Consider the following 25,547-nt stretch of genomic DNA (forward strand, 5'->3'; position numbering starts at 1 on the left):
TGTATGCTTAAACATACAATATACAAAGAGAAAATAAAAATATTAAATTCCTTATATTCTCAATCAAGCGGATAAATGCAAAAAACTACAATGAACATCCAAAATATTGCAGTAATGTTAATTTTTTAAAGTAGAAAATTACAAATTATTTCAGTACGAGCCTGGAGTAGCCAGTAGTGTGGAGGGCGACGGGTGCAGCGAGGACGAATATGGGGGGGCCAAGAGCACCACTAAAATGTCGGTCAGCAGTGAACCGGTATCTCGCAGGAACCGTGGCATGTCTTCGTTGTACCACGGTACATGGCCTGTGGAGAGGACTATGTGGAACTCGGAGCCTGCAAACATGGGTGCCGGGGCCAGCCAACCCGTCCAGGCTAATATAAGCAACCAAATGGTATGTTAACAGTAGAAAAAACACAAGTTGCGGTCATATCACAAAAACTAAAAATATTATCACATTTATTTGTTTGCCTTCGAATTTATCTCAAAAATTGCCTGTGGAATGTTCAAACCGTTTTTAGATGTCTTGAACGAGAAACGAGAAAAGGGCTCCAGTCGGTTTAGCCAGAAATTGAGAAATGCTCTGTAGCTGGAAACCGGTAACATATTATAGAGAGATGTGGTTTGCGCCATTGTTATTTTCTTGAAAAAAGAGCCATTTTCCCCCATTTCCTATCCCATTTTACAATCGTTGTTGCGATAGTGTTTACAATAGTTTTTTAGTAGTTAATGTCAAAAAAGACTTGCGTGTATAGCAACTTGGAGTTGATGGATATCGTTTTAATTTATTGTGAAGCAAGACAAGATTTCTATTATGGTGAAACAGGACAACATTTGTGTTAGTTCGTAGAAACTGAGTAAGACGGGCCCAAATGTGGATGTGGGTGGACAAAATTTTGAACATGCCTTCTTTGATTTTTTCTTTATAAAATCGTATTTGTAAGAGCCCTATACATCCAAATTTTTTTTGGATAAGTTTTGAATCACTCCGTATATTTAGCAGTAATATGTAGGTTATATTTTTTTATACACATGGTAATAGTAAACTGGTATATGACTATATTTTTTATTTTTTAAAACCTCTAAACAACTACTCAAAAAGTGTTAACAGACTACGGCAACAGGTAAAAATAGCAAAATAATTATAGAAAAGTGATTCACTAGGTTGAAAATGGAACATTAGTAGTTCAATTGATGAATGTAAAGTTTATACATCATCCTCTTATGTAAAAAAACTCGCAATTGATCGATTTCATGAGACATACCGTACCCTTTCAGGAGGTGACGAGCGTGATGAGCTTCGCCTCGAGTTCTGGTGGGGTTCCCCTTGACCGGGTACTAGGTAGCAGCCCCGAACGGGGCGGTAAATGGACCTCCCAGCAGCTGGAAGCCAAGATGGACGTCGTGCACAGCCTCCTCGCCATGCTGGGCGGCCAGGAACACGTCGACATGGGGGAGACCCTGTTAGCCTTGAGTACTTGCCCGGAAAGTTGTCTTGCCATGCGTCAGTCGGGTTAGTTTTTGAAATTTTCACTGAGGCACGGTGAATTAAACAAAACGTACACTTTGCAGGTTGTATTCCGCTGTTAGTACAATTAGTTCAATCGGACAGGGACGGGGATACAAGGACGAAAGCCTCGCAGGCTTTGCACAATTTAGTTAATTCGCAGCCGGACGAGAAGCTGCGGAAACGGGAGAGTAGGATTCTGAAGTTGCTGGATCAGTGCAAGGGGTACACGGAAGCGATGCGGAACAATACGGAATACGAGCAATCGGAGAGCAGCTCCATGTCAGAAGGTAAATAATGATATTAGTTGTATTATTTTTGAGTTTACAGGGTTGGCAATTCCCGTTAGAAATCTTTCTTCGTGTATAGTTTTTGAGGTCTCACCATTAAAACCCATTTTATGACGCCTATTCTTTTAAAAAAATGTATAAAAATGTATTCCACAGGCTTAGATGGAGATAAACATCCTGTACAAACAGTGGCGCACTTGATGAAATTGTCCTTTGACGAGGGACACCGGCAGGCGATTTGCCATCTCGGAGGGATTCACACAATCGCCTCTTTGGTGGAGGTGAGTGCACTACTCGATAATCCTTCTACTATAAAATATCACACGGTTTTTTTTTTACTACACGATTCAAAACCCTCGATGACCTTCTTCTTAATAAACATGTTTTAAATAATATCGTACTCTCCGTTTCTGTAACTCTCGCACTTTTTAGGTAGAACATACAATGCACGGTAGCACGACAACCGAGAACCACTGCATCGTATTGCGTAGATATGCTTGTATGGCACTTACCAATCTCACGTTTGGTGACAGCGGCAACAAAGCTTTGTTATGCTCGTTTAGGGAGTTCATGCGGGCGCTAGTGATTCAACTGCAGAGTCCTAGCGACGAACTTCGACAGGTATTTAAGCGTAACATTACTTTATCGTCTAATCTACACGAAATTTATATTCCTAGGTCACTGCGAGCGTCCTGCGGAATCTGTCCTGGCGGGCGGATTCGACTTCCAAGGAGATATTGCGGGAAGTGGGCTCGGTAACGGGACTGATGAAAGCCGCGATGTTGGATAACAAAGAGAACACCCTTAAATCGATACTGTCGGCATTGTGGAACCTCTCGGCGCACTGTACGGAGAATAAATCGGAGATATGCGCCGTGGATGGGGCGTTAGGTTTCCTGGTAGACATGCTGACGTACAAAACCCCCTCAAAGTCTATGGCGATCATCGAAAACTCCGGCGGCATACTCAGGAACATTTCCAGTCAGATAGCGGTGAGGGAGGACTATCGGGAGGTTTTACGGAGACACGACTGCCTGCAGATCCTATTGGACCAATTAAAATCGCCTAGTTTGACTATCGTAAGCAACGCCTGCGGCACGCTTTGGAATCTCTCGGCTAAGTGCAGCGCCGACCAGGAAGCTCTGTGGCAGATGGGCGCGCCCACGATGTTACGCAGCCTGAACCACTCCAAACACAAAATGATCGCAATGGGTTCGAGCGCCGCTCTGAAGAATTTAATAAGCGCCCGTCCCCAACAGACTTTCTTGCCACAGATGGACTCGACGGCCCTCTCCCTGGATCTGCCCGCTCTTCCCACTCTAGGGGCTAGGAAACAGAAAGCGCTGATGCAAGACTTGGATCAGAGCTTGAGTGAAACGTACGAGAACATCGAGAAGGACTCCCCCGTAAAACGAAGCGATAAAGACGGAGCCGTCGGTGATTTCATACAAGATCCCCGCCATAAAACGAAAACGCCCACCAGCCCCGACTATCTGCAATACGAACTTCCTCCCAGGAGCAGCTCCAACCTGGACGAGGCGCATCTGAGCACCGCCTTCGCCAGCTTGAACCTCAACGACCCGTCAACGAGCTACACCAGCGAGTTTAGGTCCAAATCTAGGATACCGCAGAACTTCGGCAGTTCTAGTTTGCCCTACATGACCCCGCCGATTAAACGTACAAACCCCTGCACTTACATCCCGGTTAGGAACAAGTTTTCCGATTGCGCCTACGAGGACGAGATCGACGTGTCCGACCAGCCCATAGACTACAGCCAGAAGTATTCCGAGACGAAATTGCCGAGCAACCATGCCGGTAACACGTCTTCGGGGAAGGATAGGGACGGTTTCTCGTACAACAAATCGAAAACGGAGAAGGAGAGCTTCAGCATATACGCCGAAACTGATCTAGATCAACCGACGGACTATTCCTTGAGGTACGCCGAGGACGATTCGGATTCTGATATTTGCAATAAAATAACGAAAGACGAACCGCAGGAATACGTACAGGACACCGTTAAAACGTACTGCACGGAAGACACTCCCTACGAGACGCCGTTCAACTTCTCCACGGCTACTTCGATGTCCGATCTGCGTATCGACGAGAAGCCCGTCATAGACAACGACAAGTTGAAGGAGAGCGCTCCGAAAACGAACAAGGAAGTGAATAAGAACGCGGACGAGAAAGATCACTGTTCGACGGAGGACATATCGGAGATCGAGAATCGGCCGAAACTCGAAGACAAGATACCCAAGTCCGAGCTCAGTTCCGGCCTGATGTCGCCCGAGAAACCGGTAAATTACTGCGAGGAAGGCACGCCCGGTTATTTCTCGAGGGTCAGCAGTTTCGGTTCTTTGAATTCCATCCCGGCGAACGAAACGTTGAAGAACGAAACAAAAGAAAACGGGAGTTTGGAGAGGGAGAATCAGATGCAGGAGAAACAGGTCGAGAAGACACCGCCGAAGACTCCTTCGGAGGCCAAAGCCGTGAAGTTCGAGAGGGTGGTGAATTACGCCGAAGAGACTCCCCTGATGTTTTCGAGGTCAAGTTCGTTGGCGTCCCTGGACAGTATCGAGCAGCATTCCATACACGACGATAGGAGTTCCGTGGTTTCCGATTTGAGGTGAGTTAAAAGTTAATTTAATTAACTTTGGGGTCACAGAATTACTTTTCGCTTCCTTAGCCGTAGCTCCTTGTTGTTCTCGGACTAGGCTCCGTGGGGGCAAACTCGCTATCAGAATCTCTATACCAGGCTCCGCCCACCACCGAAGCTCAGAAAGTGTTAAATGTGTTTGTGCAAACTTTTTTTTCATAAAAAGGATCATCCCTTAAAAAAACCAGTTTTAGAATTTTTAAAAAACTTCCTAAAAACTAAAAAACGAACACTTTCGATGAATACTTATTCTTAGAAAACATTTTTATTTTCAAATCTCTTAACGTCGGCAATTTTTTTGAAAATTGCTTACTTATTTTTTAGTCGATTGACTAGCGGCATCGTTTCGCCGAGCGAACTGCCCGATTCGCCCACGCAGACGGTGCCCCCGAGCCCGAAGCCCAGGAAGGGCCCCATAGAATTTCCCACGACGTCCAAACCCAGACTTTTGGCGGACGGCAGACCGCAACCGGCCCCTAGGACGGCGTTGAAGCCGAGCGTTTTTGAGGATAACGTTACCAAATTCAAGGAGGAGAGCACGCCGATTCAGTTCTCGACTGCCACCAGCCTCAGTAGTTTGACGATCGACGATCACGAGGAGTCGAACGAGGCGAGCGAAGCGCAGGTATGTGTACTTGTGATTAATCCAAAAAAAATTTGCACTTGAATGAAAATAATATTTATACAGTTTTTATTTTTTTTTATGTATACTTTGTTTCGAGAAATGTGTATATTTTTTTTTATTAATATTTTGACTGAAGGGCTTTAGTCGATGACCATTTGGTTTATCCAATAAAATTTGTGTATAATAAAATAATAATAATTATTATTATTATTATTTGTCATATTTGTCTACAGGGTGTTCTTGTAATAAATCCAAATAATTTAAAAAATGATTCAATTCACGGAATAAAACTTTAATAATTTGTAAAAAGTCTTAATATTTGATTATAATAAATAATTTACCAAGATTTAAGCAGGAAATAAATATAGTTTAATTTTTTTGAAAAATCACAAAAAAAAGAAAAAAATTATAATAAAATGTTAATTTAAAAAAAATGTTAAATACAGGGTATGATTTTAATTGGGGGTCAGTTCTGGAAACGCCATCTATTGGAAAACAGTGACAACTTATTTAATGTACGTATTAAGAGTGTTCTATAGGAAACAGGCAACCAGTAATACATTTTTTAAATATGTTTATTAGGCATGTATTACGTGTACAGAAAATTTTTTTCTTTAAAAAATATTTCAAATTGGCGGCACTGGAGCCATTCTCCTGAAGCATCTTGTCGTCGAGGCGTTCTGCGGCACGCACTAGAACGTGCAAATTTCAAGGTGGAACAAAAAAAATTGCTCTTAATCTACTTGAGTATAGCCAGAGAAACACGTACGGGATTGAAAAAATATTGTTTTTTGTAAAATTGGCAAGTGTCTGAAGTAAAACGTTAAATTTTTGACGAAAAAAGAGGCAATTATTTGTTATAACAATTGTTTAAATTAACTTATCGAAAAACCCGTACTAGTTTCTCTTTAAAATGTCGTTTTAAATATGTGGTTAAAATTTCAAAAGAAAATATTGAAAATTGTTGGAGTTATGGTGCGTGCTATTTTGAAAAACCGTATTTCGAGAAAAGCACATTTAAGTTTTAGACACGAACGTGCACTGACATTACACTAATGTACTTCTGTTTGAAAATTTTGCTTGAATTGTACACGCATACTCCCTAACGACATCTATGAGTGTATTAGAGAAGTTATAAATCAATAGTTAAGAAGGTACGCATAGCTTTCGAGCGAGTATGTTCATAGTGCAGGTAGCCGTATGAGAGATGCCCGAACATGCTTCAGGAAAAGCGCAAAATTAAGAAAAAAAAAATTGTCATGTATAAAACCTTTTACCTCATATTCCAGAAGGTTCAAACTACCTTTTAAGCAAAAAAAAACAACAATTTTTTGAAAATTTTACGGTGGTGTAACCCCTTAAATATACACAAATAAAAAATGAGTAAAAATAGATTTAAAAAATTTAAAGCATAGTGTTTAGTTTCTGAATCTCCGTATTAGAACCACATGACAGTCCACCTAATGTAATATGACAATAATGTGCTAGACGGGCAAAAAACAAACGGCAACTGTTAATTCGTCGAAACGAGAATAACCGAATTTGTCTCCGCTTGATTTTATTATAATTAGTTTACCTCTTCAGTTTATCGGTTTACGAGAAGTACGGTACAGAATGTGGCAATTTTCTGTGCGAAGTATTATCAAAATAATATTTGTATATGTAGCGTTATGTTTTATTAATTTTATAATAAAATTTAATTGTGGTGTGTTTTGTACAGTGTAAGTGTATAACCTTACATTGTGTGTTTGTGTGTGTTCATTGTTAAATTTCTGCGGCATATGACATTACAAAAAAAAAAAAGATTAAAAAAAATTTGGTTTCCACAACAGAATTTCAGGAAGTAATCTTGTGATGGGTGTTTCTATAAACTTCGTATAAATATGACCTGCATTCAAACTTACACGCTGTATAATAGATTAATTATTCCGTTACATTTTTTTTTTTCGGTTTTCTATAAATTGTAACAACTATTGAATCTTGCTGTTTGGAGAATTTTTTTTAGGAAATGATATGAATATTCAGTCCCTAGTTTTTTGTCGATCTTTTTTTTATCTTTAGAATAAAAAAAGTTTTGCTGGTATGATTTTTGCCTCTTCCAGCTTCTATTTCTGTACATGTCTCCTCTTTTATTGTGATAGGTGTATTAAATGAAATAACAAATGAATGGGTTTTCGATAAATATTTATCGTATCCCAGAGATAAATCTCTCAAGCTTTTTTAATTGGTTAAAGGTTATAATATTTTTTTTATTAATCACGTTCTTTTAATGAAAGAACCTACAAAATTATCAATAATTGCAATAAACAAAAAATATTCATAATAAAAAGTAATTTTTAATTTGTTGTGTATCGAATACCCAAAAACTTGTAAAAATATAATTTTTTTTTGGACAAAATTGAATTGAATGATGATTTTGTAGGAAATATCGTCTGTCATTGTTTTAAAATGAGTTTTTTTAGCCGTTTAAAGCGAAACAGCCCGAACATTCGACCAGGGAAGGTCTGGAGCAGAAAGAGGAAGATGCGGAGGTTGAGAAAAAGGACGCCGAAAAGGAAACTAACGTTTCCGATGACACCGACGAGTTCAATCTCGAATCTGACGACGAGGGTGACGAGGACTTATTGGCCGCTTGCATCAGCATGGGTAAACAATATACGCAGTGAGTAAATTCGTTATTTATTAGAATAGACGTGAAAAAATGTTCTGTGAAGTAATTTCACCGATTATTACTTCGTGAACGTACTTAATAACTTGTAAATCGGTAACTTTGCATTATAATTCATCACCCAGAATAATTATTTTGTTATTATTATTTATTTTGTTTGTTATTTTTTTATTATTTTATTTTTTATTTTATTTTTATTTTATTATTTTTTTGTTATTATATGTTATTAATTATTTTATTAAATCATGGAAAATATTCATGTGCAATGGTGTCACATACTCGAATCGTGGATAATATACATATACCTACGCACAACCACACAGTGTTGCCAATTCGTCGATTTTTTTCCAGTTCTAGGGATTTTTTGGAGTCGCAAATAATATTTGTTAATTATATTTTTAAAATACTTGTAATTTACGCAGTAAATAAATTTAACATAAAAGAAAACTCAAAATAAAATATGCACAATGCCTCAAATTAAAAAAAAAATGGGAACTAATCGGAGAAAAAAACAAAATGCTGCTCTAGAAATTTTTAGTTATTTGATAATATTCTTTCTCATCCGAGGATATCAACTTAAAATATTAACAAATGCTTCTATTCACGAAATCTTGATTCTTTGCCATTTAAAATCGTGCGAACACGAACATTTCATTGTCTCAGGCAAAACCCGCCCAAAACGCAGCCGCCCGCGTCCTTGAGCAAGCTGCCCCTGTCCAGCAATAAATACGCTCAATCCAACAGCAGCATACCTCTCTCCCGCGGCTCGTCTTGCAGCCTCCCGCAACCACCGACCGCCGTAATTCCCGCGAGCCGCCCCTCAGTCGACGGCGTCAAGATATACGACACGGAAGACGCCCCCGATGCCTCGAAACCCGAATCGTACACGAACGCCGACAGCAAAACCAGTCCCAAGAAGGATTACCTGTCGGACGACAGCAGCAACTTGTCGGGGGACAACGAAAGACTCCTGGCGGAGTGTATAAGATCGGGGATGCCGCAGCCGAAGGCGGAACAGCCCAAGCTCAGCCCCAAGCCGGTGTCCTACCTGCCCAGGAGGCAGATCCAGACTAACATACCGTTCAGGTATAATCCCCCGGGTAATACGAGGAGGGGATCAGGGGAAGCCAGTAAAGCGCCTAGGGCGGATATAAGTAGGAGGGAGAACTCCCTGCCGCCGTATTTGTCGTCGAGGGACGAAGTGGAGAGTTACGCGGTGGAGAACAGCCCGTATCATTACTCTCTGAGGTCGAGTTTGAGTGACCTGACGGTGGAAGGGAGCTTGGCCAGACTGAAACGGTGAGTTGGCACGGTTGTTATAATCTTTGCTTCTTATCTTTTAACTGCACGCATGGCGATTTAGTGATTTTAAAAAATAAATCAAACCAAGTGAAAAGCACGTATAAGACCGTTTCACTGTATTTTTTTTATAAAGGTAATCAATGTACAGGGTTATCCAAAAGTCCCGGTACGGCAGAATAACTTTTGAAGAAAGCATTTTGGGAAAAGTTTCAGACATACGTGTAAGGATTTTTCCCTGGCCATCTGATGGTGACCTTGGATTTGACCTTGACTTTGACCTTCAAGGTCATTTGAAGGTCAAGTGAAGTTTTTTAAATGGAAAGCCCTATTTTTTATTGCGGATTTGGAAAGAGCAAGGTCAATGTCGTGGTCAAGACGTAAAATTTCCTGCTCTTTCCAAATCCGCAATAAAAAATTGGGGTTTCCATTTAAAAAACTCAACTTGACCTTCAAGTGACCTTGAAGGTTAAAGTCAAGGTCAGATCCAAGGTCACCATCAGTTAGCCAGGGAAAAATCCTTACACTTTTGTCTGAAATTTTTTTTTCTAAAATGCTTTCTTCGAAAGATTTTCTGCCGTACCGGGACTTTTGGATAACCCTGTAGAAGTAACAAGGTGTATACCAATCTGGAAAACTGGAAAAACCTGGAAATGTCAGACTTCTGAAAATATCAGGGAATTTCTCAAATTTTCCTTGAATTTTTTAAATGCTAGTTATTTAAAATACTTGTTAAAAGTTTTGAGTTTTCCAAAAAAAATTTTTATATCACATTGGTCAGCTTTCCAAAAATTCAAAATATCTTGTTTTTTTTTGTAAATTTAGCAAATATGGAGCGCAAAATGACTCGATGCAAAGGTCGTATTGTTACTCGTAGCAGTCAAATGACTAATTTTTTTATTTTAATTTCATGTCACTAATTCCGCTTCTTCTATTCGGCTCATTATTTCTGCTGCTTTCTACCTTAAACTTTCTATCTTAAAATTAGTCAAAGATTAACCCTTTAAAATTAAAAACACCCTGTTTAGTAATAGCATCCCACACCCCTTTTATCCATGTTACTGATAAAACTGAATAATTAGAAATACTTTTCAAAATGTAACTCCACCGTCGCAAACATGTAAAATTTCAACAATGTTTGACCTTCGGAAAATATTTGAGATTTTTTTTTTTTAAAGAAAACCGTCTCATTTCTCAAAAAGTAAAAATTTTATGGGAACAGAATATTATTTTTTTTAATTTTTTTACTAAGCTACCCACTCCTAAAATTTGGTATAAAACCAAATAACTACCTTCTACGCAGTACTTCTAAACATTTTATTTCACTCTGAACTATTTTAGTAGACCATTATTTTGTTCCCCCGACTTTTTATCTTGGTTTTAATAGCGTTGATTTATTGAAACGTTTAATTTAAATGTGAAGACAGTAGGTGTGAAACCTGAGGATTTGTTGTTCTCAGTAATCTTCCTTGAGTTCTTGGGCCTTGATTTTTTTTTCGATTTATACAACGTGTAGGCATCCACCTAAATGGATCTGCATGCAGATTTTTTTGTGTGGGCGGCCTATTTTCTTGTTTACTTTGTGTTTCATAACAAAACAGTTCCGATAATTTACATAGTTTACAGTTTGTTTAATTTCGATAAAGTTGAATGTTGTTGTTAGAGTATAATTTAGTGTTTATCGATATTTATCAAGTGACAAGATACCAATTAAATCATACGGTATTAAAGGATTCGCTTTGTCTTACGTTAAGTACGTATTTTACAGTTATTTACAGATTTTACATGAAATATTATGTAAATAGACAAATACATAATATTTTTAAAAAATGTGTACTAATATTTACTTCGTATTGTTTGAAATAATTGTCAACAAATTTCTCACAATGATAATTTTATGGTCACATAAATCTCTCATCGGTGTTATACAGGGTGACTGTTTATCAAACTGCCTTATTGGGATTTCGAATATGCTAAAAGTCAATCAAGTTATAAAGAAATCAGAAAATTTGATGGCGAATTGCCAAGAACAAATTTGTTGTTTTGTTTTGAAGTTATCGAAGAATAATTGAAAATTTTAATTTTTGTTTTTTATTTTTTAATTCAAAAATGGAAAGAACTGGACTTTTTGAATTCAGATATTATTAGGACACTTTTTTGGAGAAATTCACATATACAATAACCAACATTGTTTATTTGTGGGAACCATATTAAATTTTCGCATTTTTAAATTCAGTATGTTTTTCTGACGAGGATGTTTCATATGATATATTTTACTTTCTTATTTTTTGTTAAAACACCAGACATTTTTACAAAGAGTGCTTTGAAAACAAAACATTCCTCCATTTTATCTAAATTTTTGACAGCTCGTGGGTAATGTCAAGTTTCGGATAATTAAAACCAACTTTTATATGAAAAAGCCAGATTCTCTTAAAATGAATAATCAATAAATTCAAAGCATATCTCGCTCCTGTTCCTGTGAAAAGTACATTTTTATTTATCTATATTTTGACATCTTCAACAAAAATTTAATTGAACTGTCGAAATTTCATTGATTCTTTTGTTTTCAAAGCACTCTGTAAAAATGACACTTGAAAGAAATTATCTACATAAAAGTGTCCTATAAAATATTTAAGTTTAAAAAAATTCATCACTTGTCGCTTTCAATTGAAATCATGAAAATGAAAATAAAAATTTTCAGTTTTTCATTGACATTTGAAAACAAAAAAGACTTTCAAGGTCAAACTTCTCAAATCAATTTCAGTAAGTTATTCGTCACAAAATTTCTCAAACTCTGCTCTACTTTGACTGGCTTTTACAATTTTTTTTTTTATCAAACTACTGTATTCTTTTTTCATAATATTTTAGGTCACCCTGTATATATTATATCAACTTTTTGCAACTTTTACATTTTATGCAGGTTTGCAAGCCCCCATGCAGAACCGACTCCGTAGTACTGCATAGGGGCTTGAAAAAGGCACTTGCTCCCAATAACGCGCAATATTTCATATCTTTATCAGTGACACTTTTCCAGTGTTATCTTAAAGTGCGGTAATATAACGTTCTTATCACTGGCTCATAAAGCATCCTTATATATTAATCCGCTGGTAATTTATTACTTTCGTGATAAGCAACGAAAAAAACATACACGGAATTATAATTGTGCATCAGCTGATTGAATCTGGATAAAGCGGGTACGGTTTATGTAAAAATATTTTTTTTGTAATTCTCAGGCCCGCGCAGCCGAGTAACCAGCTACAAGGTGCATCCGGGTACGGGCAGCCCTCTAGGTCTACAGCGCAGCAGCAGAGTAAGTAGTGACGATGACAGGTTGGTGCGTTTTTTAGTTTTTGTGGGTAATTATGCATATTTGTTGCATAACTCAACTCGGTAAATCAAGTGTCTGTTTTTTTTGTTAAAAATTTTTTAAGCGAAAAATCAGTTTCTCAAATTTTCGTAAATTTTTATAAAAGTCAAAAGACTAAAGTTAAAAAATCTCTCCTTTAATATTGATGTATTCGAAAAAAAACGATTAATCTAATCTTGCAATCTGTCAAAGAATTTACAATTTCTAATTTTAATTTGTTTTATTTACTTGTACTTGAATAGAAGTATTTTTTCCGCACTGAATTGTACTTTCTATTTTTAGCGAACTTAAATATATCCCAGGAACAAAATACGAGCCTGAAGGAGTCCTCGCGTCGCGACTCCTTATCCTCGATTAGTTTGGAATCGTTAGGTTCACCCGAAGCACAACAGGCCCTTCTAGAGCAGTGCATATCGTCCGGGAAGCCCAAGAGCAAATCCGTCACTCCTCCTAGATCTTCCAATGCGCTGGTCCCAAGGTAAGAACGTCCAATGTTAACGTCGGGGGGCACTAGAAAAAATATCTATCCAGCCGTAATAAAAATGACCTTTTCTGATTTGTGTAAAAAACTCTTTTTCACATTGATTTTTTTTTAGGCCCGTCGAGAGGAGGAGCATGGGAAAATCGCACAGCCGAGACAGACAGCCACCACCGCCACCACCAGACGAGGAGCAGAAGCCAAAAAACGTGAATGCTGCGTCTGTTGCCGGGAGCACAACAGTTCAAGCCAACGCAACGTGTCCCGAAATGCCAACCGCGGCGGCAGGCGTAGAAGAAAATCCAGAACCAGAGAAAGGGACAGGGAGCCCAGGGCCCATTCAAGGAGCAGCCGGGAGGTCAGGGATCCCAACAGATACATCACGGGGCAAATGCTCGCCTTCCGAAGGGATCTCATCGACAGGTCTCACGAAGAGTGGATCTAGTGAATCCCTATCGAGGATCCTCAAGGAGGACAGTTGCGACGATATAACCGCGGCGTTTGCGTTTTCCCCCACCGATAATATCAAGGGAAGCCTCACGAAGAGCGGATCTAACAAATCACTTTCGAGAATCCTCAAAGAGGAGGACTACAATAACACGGCAGCTGCTTTCGTGTTTTCGGCCGCTGATAACATCGGAATCGAAGATTGTCTGGCGAGGAGCTGCGAAGACTCGAGGGCGGTGGACAATCGAATGTTAGACCCGGACGCGATGATAGAATCTTTAGACAGATTCACGGCGGAGTTGGTTTCGCAGGCGAGCCACCTGAACAAAGACGAGGACAAATACAAAGTTTCGACTGGAGACAACACTTGGAACGAAGACACGTCCCCGAACGAAGTAACGTTTCCCAGCATATCCGGCAGTGCACCGAACGTGATTACTTTCAGCAACGAAGAGGATTCCAACAAAATAGAAGAGGATGCGGTGGACGGAGCGAACGAAAGCAAAGAAGCTCCTTCGAACGACTTTTCCTCGATCAACACCAGCACGATGACGGAGAGTACTCTAATCGCCATCGAAGCCAGTAAAATGGCGACAGTTTTCAAGAACGAGGCGGAAATGTCCCTGAGCATAAACAGCGCCGCTTCCTTGGAATTGGACCACGTACAGCCGCCCTCTCACCTGAATTCCCTAACGAACAGCGCCGTTGGCTTGGAAAAGGGCATTCCGAAGAGCCCGAAATTAACGGCGAGGAAGAAATCGTTGTCCGCTGGTCTCATGGTTAGAAGAGCACTTAGCAACTCTTTAAACCATGGTTCTAGCTTGGAGAGCCTGGAAAACCAGAGTTTGTCCAATTTGGATCACGTCAACCCACCATCGGACCTCCACGACGTCTTCGATCTGGAAGGCAGCATGACCAGCGTTGCGAGCCTACCCAGCGAGAACGACATTAAAACGGACTTCATCGTAAACGGAATCGTGGGTAAAGACGTACAAAACAGCCAGCACCCCATATTCAACGTGAAACAACCGTTCAACGTGTCGAACTACAGCTGCGAACTGGAGAACATAAATCCACCTTCGTTATTTAACGAAATAACCGACTTTTGTAATTCCCTTGCTGACTTCGGATCCGAGACGATCTGTACCGAAACCGGCGATATTTTCGAAGACTGCTACACTCACGTCGCTGAGATGACACTGCAGGAGGAGAATATCACATTGGCCGATGAGGTGACTGAATTTTCGGATGCTCACAGCGCGACTCCCATCCTTTCCGATCTGAGCAGCGCGGAGTCGACGCCGAAAAAGTCGAAAACCCTGACGAAATCTATGACAACGAAACAGAGGAGGAGTCTGGCGAGGGACCGGTATAAGACGTACACCGTCGCAGCGGAGATGGTTATGCGGGAAGAAGGGGAGAAGGCGAGGGAGAACAGCGAGTCTACAGAGGATTCCAGGACGGCGCGGCAGCTGCAAGATAGGTCTGTGAGCGACACCACGTACGTCTCGTCGAGTTACAGCGTTACGTCGCCGAAGTTGACTCCGAGGGAGAAGAGGCAGTTGAATAGGTGAGTTTTTTAATTTCCCTCAAAAATCCCACTTCTGATTATTTGTATGATATATTACAATTACTCCAATCTCCCCAATGGTGTAAAGTCTGATTTTTGTTTTTTCTTTCCTCATTCTTTTTTATCTATTTATTCATTAACGGGAATACTGCAAAATATACAGGGTGTCTCATAAGTAGTGTCCAATATTATTTATTTTTAATATTTCCGAAATGGGTTGAAGGAAAATTATGAATTTTAACACCATGAACACTCATTAAAAGTCGAAATAGATCATTATAAAATTTTTCAAAAATTTTGATCAGGGTCGTCTCAATTGGGGAGGTTGTCGGCTAATATTTGCCCCAATTTTTTTGCTTGTCGAAATTTTCAAATTAAGAGGCCAACATATGATGAGGCCAACATATGAACTCTATTTCTTTAGATAAAATGCTCTATTTCCAAGAAAAACAGATTTAACTGCGTAGAAAAGCACACTGGAAAGTGTTTATAACATTTAAACTGATTTTTTTCGAAAACGTATTACTTTTTCGATATAAAACATTACCATTTTTAATAGAAAACTCGGATCTATCAAATTTTACTGTTTAAATTTGAAAATAGTATCAATTTTTTTTTAAAAGATTAAATGGTCGAGTTATTCACTTTTTAAACTGCACTGAAAATCTGTCTACACCATCGCCGGGCAGCCCCTGAATCCGGCTCTATGTAACGTGTCATTTTAAAGTCATCATAATTTATAATAAAATCTCTGCAGACAAGGCTCGGAGCAGTAATAAAATTTTCAAGTGTCAAAAAATTCATGTTTTTCGCATTATTTTAATAAGTAATATTGGTATATGTCATTAATTGTAAGTAAAGTATTTTTTTTTTACTGTACAGAATAAATTAAAATAATTGTGTGATAAATTTTAAATACTTTTTTATATTACTTCGAGTTTGTAATAAAAAAAACTATTTTTTAAAAAGCATTGTTTGGTTTCTGAACGTCAGTGTTGATAATCTCTGAACATTAACCTAGTTTAAGTGCGTTGCGTAATATCAATACATCTGATGTGATATGACAACAGGGCGCTAGGCGGGCAAAAAACAAACTGGCAACGTTAAACGGGTGAAATGAGAATGGCCAAATATGTCTGCTTTATTTTGTTACTTTGATTTTAATCTTCAGTTTATCGTTTATGAGATGTTTGTAATAGGGTAGGTCATGTTGCGACTTTTTGCGTGAAATATTAACGTAACTTTTCACAGTTATGAAATTTACTGTTTTCTTTCAGCGAATTTAATATTTTTTGTTTTACTCGCAGAACGCAAATTTTTTTTAATGCTTTTGCGACGTCGATCGAAGGTTAAATTGTATTTTACTATTTGCTACAAAATTTTAGCATTCTGATCTAAAACTAAGCGTTCATTCCGAGGAGTTTTTGTAAGAGTTTCAAGCTGGCGTGAAGTCATCAGATAATTCGAATACTTCTCTGGATCACTTATATTCGTTTAAATCTTTGTAAAAAGATCGGTGTTGCCCAAAAAGATTTTATATAATTTTTTTTTAGTAAATGTGAAACAAACAAAATGTGCATTTTATAATAACAAACATATTAATCATTTTTCTAATTTAACCGAATCTACTAATTACACAAGCTCAGGAGGTGTTGCAGATTTGCGGCTAATTATGTCCAATAAAAATGACTGTTTCTGCCTCAAAAATTAAAACTTTCCTTGCCGAGAATATTTTTAAATGACAATTTCATATTCTATCCCTTAAAATTGCCATCCCATGAATTTCGTGACTGAAAACTTTTTTTTAGTACAGTAGTAAAAGCGAATTTTTTTTTCGTGTCTTATCATGTTTTAAGAGCCTCAAAAAATTAGCTACAAAAAAATGTTTTTAGAGGTCGCTTAAGATTTTTAAAAATTTTCAAAATCAAAAATTTAATTTTTTTTTTAAATTTTTTTCTCGTTATTTTATCATTTTCTAGGTTGAAAAAAATCTCGATTCTGAAAATTTCAAATCGATATTCTAATTTCTAAAGGTCACTCATAATTATTTTAACTTTAAAAGTAGTGTATCTAAAATGTTTTCGAGCTACTTCTAAAAATAAATATCAATGAACTAATAATTTTTTTTTATTCAATTTGATGAACAAAAGAATAGAAGCAAATCACAGGACACTTAAATTTAAAAAAATTAATAAATTATAAATATTTGATAGTGCTGTAATAAATTTTGCCTCGAGAAATTTTTTAAGTGTCTCGTGATTTATTTCTATTCTTTTGTTCATCAAATTCAATAAAAAAAATTATTAGTTCGTTGATATTTATTTTTAGAGGTCGCTTGAAAACATTTTAAGTACACTACTTTTAAAGTTAATTATAAGCGACCTTTAGAAATTAAATTATCGATTTGAAATTTTCAGAATCGAGATTTTTTTCAACTTAGAAATTGATAAAATAGCGAGTAAAAAAATTCAATTTTTGACGATTTTGGAAATTTTTAAAAATTTTGAGCGTTCCAAAAAATTTTTTTTTATCTGATTTTTTGAGGGGGCTTTTAATACATGACATATTTTCACAAGACACGAAAAAAAATTAGTTTTATTTGGGCCGCCCTAGTTTTCATTGTTAAATTTCTGAACTATTCAGCGGTGGGGTATGAGAATTATGAAAAAAAGATTTTAAAAAATCCAGTTTTCACAAAGGAATTTGAGAAAACATTTATTAGGGTAGGTCAAAACAAATCGACTATTTTTTTTTACTTTATACTCTGAAAATAGGTTGCTAGACACCTCTAGAAAATTCTCTCCAAATATGAGCTCTTAATTTTAATAGGAAGGTTCTCCGCTTTACAGTTTTTCAATTTTTCCGCAGTATTAGAAAAAAAAATTCATATCTATCAACTGTTCGTTAAAAATATCTCTCCTCATATACTTATAGGAAATTGAACGCTCTACAAGAAAGATCTCTTACAATTTTTTCGTAAACCTCACCGTTTAAAAGATATTAAAGGTTGAAATTTGATTATTTTAAGACAAATTTCTGTTTTGCTTATGAATTTTATAACTTGTTAACAAAAAATCATTATGAAATGCGCAATTCATAGTTTTGTAGGAAATTAATTGCTCTACAAAAATGGTCTCTTATGATTAGTCGATTAAATAAAGCGTTTAAAAGATATTCATCGTCAAATTTCAATGCACTCCAATTTTAACAGTTTTTGATTAATAATTCTGAAAATTTCAATTTAGTTTATGAGTTTCAGGGAGATTTATACAAATTTGAGTTTCTGTGAACAGAGAAATGTTTTAAACTATTTTATATTATTTATAAAGAAAATTTTTTACAGTGAAAGTACGAATATTTTATAAATGTTTGAAATTTTATAACACGATAATTAAATAAAAAAACTTTTTAATAACAAATTGAACTTTTTTTTTCTAATTTCTCTTTTTTCTAAAAGTATTAATCTTAAGATTAATACTTTTCATAATAAATTTCTGACGAAAACGTTATTTTTTCAAGATTTAATGAATCATTCACTCAGTCAGAAATAATGCACTATTTCGATGTAACCAAACATGTTTACGACTAAAAAAAAACTAGAGAAATAGTTTAAAACATTTCTCTGTTCATAGAAATTCAAATTTGTATAAATTTCCCTGAAACTCATTAACTAAATTGAAATTTTCCGAATTATTAATCAAAAACTGTTAAAATTGGAGTGCATTGAAGTTTGACGATGAATATCTTTTAAACGCTTTATTTAATCGATTAATCATAAGAGACCATTTTTGTAGAGCAGTTTCCTACAAAATTATGAATTGCGCATTTCATAATGATTTTTTGGTAACAAGATAAAATTCATAAGCAAAACAGAAATTTGTCTTAAAATAATAAATAATCAAATTTCAACCTTTAATATCTTTTAAACGGTGAGGTTTACGAAAAAATTGTAAGAGACCTTTTTTGTAGAGCGTTCAATTTCCAATAGAGGAGAGATATTATTAACGAACAGTTGATAGAGAGATATGAATTTTTTTTTCTAATACTGCAGAAAAAATGGAAAACTGTAAAGCGGAGAACCTTCCTATTAAAATTAAGAGCTCATATTTGGAGAGAATTTTCTAGAGGTGTCTAGCAACCTATTTTTCAGAGTATAAAGTAAAAAAAAATAGTCGATTTTTTGACCTACCCTAATATTTATGTTATGAGTTTCTGAAGGGCAAAGCCCCGTATAAATTCCATCCATTCAAAGTTGCAGTCTGTATAACAGAATTACAAGAAAATAAAAAATCCTATCTAATATTTTGGCTCAGATTTTGTAGTTAAGGAAAATTTTAGTTCAGTTAAGAAAAACCATTCTCCGAAAACCGATCAATTTTTTTTTCAAAAGAGCCCCGAAATATATATTTAATTTTTTTTTCTTGAAAATTTGCTACAGATTTTTTTTTTATACTTTACAAAATTAAATAGTGCTCGAATCGTAGGCAATGAAGTGTGTTTTCCCTTTACCATATTTATCGAAAACCATATTTATTGAAAAATCGTGTATTTACTGACAAGACGATTATTTTCAGGTCCCGTTTTGAGACACAAGTCTTGGACGAAGCAATCACGAGCATCCTACAGCAGCCGATCATAGAAACCCCTCCTCCCTCCGACAGCCAGAATCAGAGTTGTGACTCCAACAGTTGCGGTTCATCGCCGGCTCAAAGTCCGGCCAGGACCAAATTGAGCATACGTAGAAACTTCATGCAGAAACGACTAGAAAACAAAGATCGTTTCAGGACCCAAACCCTGAGCGAATCGAGTTTCTCGCCCGAGATCTCGTCGGCCTCTCCGCCGTTGATAAACGGAGACGCGGAGCTGCACCTACACCTGCAGAAAGAAGCCGATTTAGTACTGAGGACCCTGAGAGATACGAAGACAACGCAAGACGAGCTGCTGGACTGCGAGACGTTGAGTTTAGTCAGCAACGACGATGACTCTGAGCACAATTCTGGGAGTTCTGTGAACTACAGAACGTATCACAAGAGTTGGGGTTTCAGAAAAAACATTCCCATCGTTAACTCGGAGAACAACAATGAAGACGGTCTTGTAAATTGTCAATCCAATTTCTCAAATGATCCAGAACAACTGTCCGACGAGTTAACCGTCACGAACGTACGCGATGAGTACTTGAACGAGGATGGAGGAGAAGAAAGAGCGGAGCCCAAGCCTGCAGGGAAACCGAAAATCGTGAAACCGGAAGAGAAACCCGTGGAGCAGGCCGAGGAAGCGGTTAACGAAGAGCAGGGCAGAGGTATCCGCGGCCGCAGGAAACCACTGTACTCGAAGAGCAACATCAACAACAAGGTGGCGCCGAAGAATATAAAACCCGCCAAGACGATGGCTAGTAATCTGGTGAAGAACGTAACCTCGACTCTGAAGTCCGGTACCGCTTTGAAGACCGTCGTCGTCAAGCAGAATAAGACGACCGCTGTGAAGCCGCCGGTGACGCAGAGTAGGACTTCTAGCGGGTACGGGAGCAAGACCCTGTCTAATTCCAGTTCGCCGAAAACGAGTCCTGCTAGGGTTCCGTTGAGTAAGGGCAGTCCCAAGCATGTGCCGGCGGCTGCCAAGCAACAAGCAGCGACTCCAAAGGGTAAGTTTTTGTTAAAAAAAAAGCCATTGCTGTATGTGTCTTCTCTGCGTGGAAATTGTAATGTGTAGTTCATTTCACGTGATAGTCCAATCAAATTAGATTTTTATGTGCTAAAATTTAGTTCAGAAAAAAAAATTGTTACCTGGACTTTTATAAGTGGAAATGGTAAAGGGGCTTATAATAAACGTAAAAATAATAAATGTGTGAGCAGGGGTGGCGGAGGGTTGATTTGTGGGGTTGAAAAGTTGTGAAAAATTGTATCATTCGGATTTCTGGGGAAAGTTAACGTCAAACAAATAAGTATCCAATACAAAAGTTGTAGATCTTGCAAAAATCTACAACTTTTGAGGTCACTTTTTAAGATAACCTCAAAATTTCTGAGAAAAATGCGAAAAAGGAGTTTTTTCTTATTTTTTGTTTTTTATTTCTCATTTCCACAACAATAATTTAATTTTAACGAAACTTTGTGAAAATATCCCTTTCTGTGTCTTAAATAGCCACGAATTTTTTCAGATAAAAAAATCAAGAAGTTTCCGAGATATTCATTTTTTTCGGTCTGAAACACTCTTTTTTCAAAGAAAAATTCTACTTAGAAAAATCATCGTACAGAGTTCTGCCGGTGATCATTTTTTTCGTTTTGACATATACTTTTTGGTGAAATAAAAAAATCTGTAATCGCAGTTCAAAAACATGCTCAAAAATGCAAAAAAATATTTTAAATGACTTGCGACAATGAATTTTTCAGTAACTTTGAGCCCAGACCGTGTCAATTGATAAACAAATTAGACCGATCGAAATAACTCATTTAGAGGGAAAAAAAATTGTTATCTGAACTTTTATAAGTGGAAATGATAAAGGGGCTAATAATAAACGAAAAAAAATATAAATGCATGAGCAGGGGTGGCGGAGGGTTGATTTGGGGGGTGGAGAAGTTGGGAAAAACTGTATCATTGGGATTTCTGGCGAAAGTTGACATCAAACAAAAAAGTATCCAATAAAAAAGTTGTAGATCATACAAAAATCTACAACTTTTGTAGAAGTGACTTTCTAAAATAACCTCAAAATTTCAGAGAAAAACGTGAAAAACAATTTTTTTTTTATTTTTTGTTTTTAACTTCTTATTTCCACAGAAATAATTTAATTTTGACGAAATTTGGTGAAAGTATACCTTTCTGTGTCTTAAATAGCCACGAATTTTTTTAGATAAAAAAATCAGGAAATTCCGAAATATTCATTTTTTCCGGTCTGAAACACTTTTTTTTTCAAAGAAAAATTTTACGTAGAAAAATCATTGTTCAGAGTTCTGCCGGTGATCATTTTTTTCGTTTTACATATACTTTTTAGTGAAAAAAAAAAAATCTGTAATCACAGTTCAAAAACGTGGTCAAAAATTCAAAAAAAAATTAAAAATGACGCAACAATGAATTTTTCAGTAATTTTGAGCCCAAACTCATGTCAATTAATAAACAAATTAGACAGATCGTAATAACTCATTTAGAGGGGAAAAAAATTGTTACCTGAACTTTTATAAATGGAAATGGTAAAGGGGCTTATAATAAACGTAAAAAAAAAAATAAATGCGCGAGTAGGGGTGGCGGATGGTTGATTTGGGGGGTTGAAAAGTTGGAAAAAATTGTATCATTGGGATTTCTGGCAAAAGTTGACATCAAACAAAAAAGTATCCAGATATTCATTTTTTCCGGTCTGAAACGCTTTTTTCAAAAAAAATTCTAGTTCTAGAGTTCTGCCGGTGATTATTTTTTTCGTTTTAACATACTTTTTGGTGAAATAAAAAAATCTGTAATCGCAGTTCAAAAACATGTTCAAAAATGCAAAAAAAATTAAAAGTGACTTGCAACAAGGAATTTTTCAATAATTTTTGTATCATTGGGATTTCTGGCGAAAGTTGACTTCCAAAAAAAGTATCCAGATATTAATTTTTTCCGGTCTGAAATACTTTTTTTTTTCAAAGAAAAATTCTACGTAGAAAAATCATCGTACAGAGTTCTGCCGGTAATAATTTTTTTCGTTTTACGTATACTTTTTGATGGAAAAAAAAAATAAATCTGTAATCACAGTTCAAAAACATGCTCAAAAATGCAAAAAAAATAAAAAATGATGCAACAATGAATTTTTCAGTAATTTATTTAAATTTTAAAAAAATCAGAAACTAAACACCATTCAATTGTATGGAAAAAAATACAAGAAAAAACTCATTGTTTGACCCAAAACTTTATTTTCAACAAATACAACAGTCACGTTATAGTTTTCTCCCTCCCACAATGCACATAAAAGTGTGAAGCGGAACAAGGATTTTACAGAGTCCAACAAAATTAAGTTAATTTTTAAAAAAAAAGGAGGTCAATCATTACGGACTATTTTTTATATTGAAGTAAAAGTATTCAACTACAATATTTGTAAATTTTAAATCTTAATTTTAATAAATGATTTTTTGAAAAAAAAAATTTTTTCCTTGGTTCCCATTGGTTGTAGGACATTTTTTTTTAATTTATGAAAAAATGTCATCTTTCAAATGACAATAATGCTATTCCCATTAAATTTCAATGATAACCAAAAGATCTACATTTTTTGATCCGAAAAAAGAATTCAAAGTTTCGGTAGATTTTTTGCATATTTCCAATTATTTAGCAATATGCGTACAATTTGCATAGGAAAGAGAAAATTATAAGCTCGAGATGGCTCACGTAAGTGCATTACTGTATGATTTATTGAAACTTGAAAAAAAAAATGTAATTTTCTCAAAAAACTCAATTTTTGCAAAAACTATCAAATATTTTGTAATATTACAAAATTGCACTTATTCTACTTGCCAAGGTCTACATATCCTGAAAATTTCGTAAAAAATATTTTTTCATTTTAAAGATAGAAGTTTAAAAAAAATGGGATGTTTAGCCGTTTTTTTGCAATAACTAATACATTTGTTTATCAATTGACATCGGGCTAGGCTCAAGATTTTTGTTATAAAAAGCTCTACAACTTCTGTCTAAAACATTTTTTTCTAAAATGTGGTTTTTTTTAATGAAAAAAACTATTTTGCAAACTTTGGACGCAATTTTGAAAATGAAGTCTACACACATGCTTTTGGATGGTTCTCTTGTTTCAAGTGCCTATTTCTATCATTGCTTATCGTGTCAAAAAGACAGACCACTGAGGCTTCTTGAAATCCCGACCGTTTCAGTTTCCAGCTGAAGTGTGTCACTGCATGTCATATGCGGGCGAGTGAACAAGACGTAGTATTATTTTCACATTTTAATTAATAAGTTTTTAACACTAACATCCTGTAAACGTTTTAAAGTAATTTTTTCAACATATTTTATGATTTCCACACTGAAAACTGTACATTAAAATAAGTTCCGTGCCAGTTGTTAACTTTTTGATCCCTATACTGTCACGGACAGTAACTGAATTATGTGATGGATTTCCCATTAATAAATAATTATCAAATTTAAGGTACCCCTCCGATGGAGAGGCAGGGGACGTTCACGAAAGACGAACCCAGCCCCAGCAACATTCCCAAACCGTCTAGTAAAATCCCCACCCCTTCCACGACGTCTAAAATACCCGCCTTCACATCGAAAATAGCCAGGTCGGTGGCGCCCACGACATCGAAGATACCGAATAATTCCGGCAAGCCCCCCACGTCCGTCAGAAATGGCTACGTGAAATCCGCCAGTTCGGACAGGGCCAATAAGAACACGAGGATTTACAACCGATCGACGAGCGCCGACAGCAGGGAACCAGTCAGGAAGATGCAGCCGTCGCCTTCCAGCTACAGCCTGAAGAACGAGCCGAGGATGGTGAACGGGGCGGTCAAGAAATCGGGAATTCCCAGCCCGGCGCAAAGGTAAGGTAGGATGTATACAAATTAAAGTTTAAAGTTTGTTGTTTTTTTTTTCATGTATTTTACATGTCGAATCGTTTACAGGTCCAATAGCAATTCGAGTATAACCTCAAACGGCAGCGCGAGCGCCAAAAAACAAGTAACGAGCAAAATAGCGAGCCTCTGGAAGAAGATCGAGGATAGCAAGAAGAAGCCGGCCAAAAAGGACACGAGGGTGTGGATTCAGTCGGAATCCGAGCCCGAGGCCCCCAGGTTGATCAGAAGTAATACATTCGATAACAAGGACGGTCCCATCTTGAGGAGTAAGGTACCGGAAGAGGGGGACCCCACCAAACGCATTTCTAGGTTAGGATCTTTTATAATAATGGATGAGAATGAGGACGGTATCAGGCTGCAGCAGGCGATAAACGCTTCTGCGGCCACCGCGAACGTGGTTTGATTAAATTTTTAAGGGAATTTTTTTTTAGTTAGGGCTTAATATTTTGCATGTTTTTTATATTCCACTGTACCTAAGCATCACTGTTTAATGTTCTCTTTGATTTGATTTTAATCGGAAAAGGAAAACGCGAGTTTTTGTTTCCCGTTAATTGACGATCACTTTATTTTTCAGTGTGTTGTGGTTAATTGTATTTTATTTTTTTTCGAGGAAGATGTTCGTCGGTGAGAAGGCGTTTTTTTTGCTCCCGTCGACATTTTCGATACAGTAACGTTGTCGTTTGTATTTGAAATGGTCCACGTTGGGGGAAAAACTCGTCTTCTTGCTTGTGTTTAGCTGTCGAGTGCTAGTTGCGATGTTTAAAGCCATAAAGATTTATTTCTAGTCCGATTCGTTTGTCACGTAAGCATTTAACCTGTAAAGACTGTATATTTATTTAAATAGTATTTACGTTCCGTGATATTAATTAGCCGCCTAGGAGACTATGATTGTATATACCATGTTTAGGGATGTTAGTCGATAAATCACAATGTAGTTTTATAATATTTGTATCTATTACTTACTTAACCGTGCGTACGATCTTGTGGTCATGTGGCTAAACAGTGATGTTTCAGCTAGAGTTTTTTTTAAAGTTTTAGTCGAATTCTGTTACGTCATGTCCCAAGATTATGTATTCGTTTGTGAATATATTGCTTTAATGTTTT

At 36.7% G+C, this 25,547-nt stretch overlaps 1 protein-coding gene across 2 annotated transcripts; it reads left to right on the forward strand.

Moving 5' to 3' along the window:
* Nucleotides 1–160: 160 nt before the first annotated feature.
* LOC108913937 (adenomatous polyposis coli protein) lies at nucleotides 161–25,547 on the forward strand. Of its 2 annotated transcripts, none has more exons than XM_018719593.1 (15): nucleotides 161–394; nucleotides 1,279–1,513; nucleotides 1,573–1,797; nucleotides 1,954–2,078; nucleotides 2,230–2,418; nucleotides 2,475–4,420; nucleotides 4,775–5,075; nucleotides 7,538–7,737; nucleotides 8,407–9,042; nucleotides 12,276–12,352; nucleotides 12,692–12,887; nucleotides 13,006–14,904; nucleotides 19,479–20,545; nucleotides 24,017–24,410; nucleotides 24,492–25,547. In XM_018719593.1, the coding sequence occupies exons 1-15, from the start codon at nucleotides 236–238 to the stop codon at nucleotides 24,844–24,846; spliced, it is 8,004 nt and encodes a 2,667-aa protein (XP_018575109.1). In that variant the 5' UTR covers nucleotides 161–235; the 3' UTR covers nucleotides 24,847–25,547. The 2 variants fall into 2 exon arrangements, with proteins under 2 accessions (XP_018575109.1, XP_018575110.1); XM_018719594.1 differs by having other exon boundaries at nucleotides 24,017–24,415; nucleotides 24,492–24,585.

The sequence above is a fragment of the Anoplophora glabripennis genome, unplaced genomic scaffold, assembly GCF_000390285.2.
Source record: "Anoplophora glabripennis isolate ALB-LARVAE unplaced genomic scaffold, Agla_2.0 scaffold745, whole genome shotgun sequence".
Lineage (NCBI taxonomy): Eukaryota > Metazoa > Arthropoda > Insecta > Coleoptera > Cerambycidae > Anoplophora > Anoplophora glabripennis.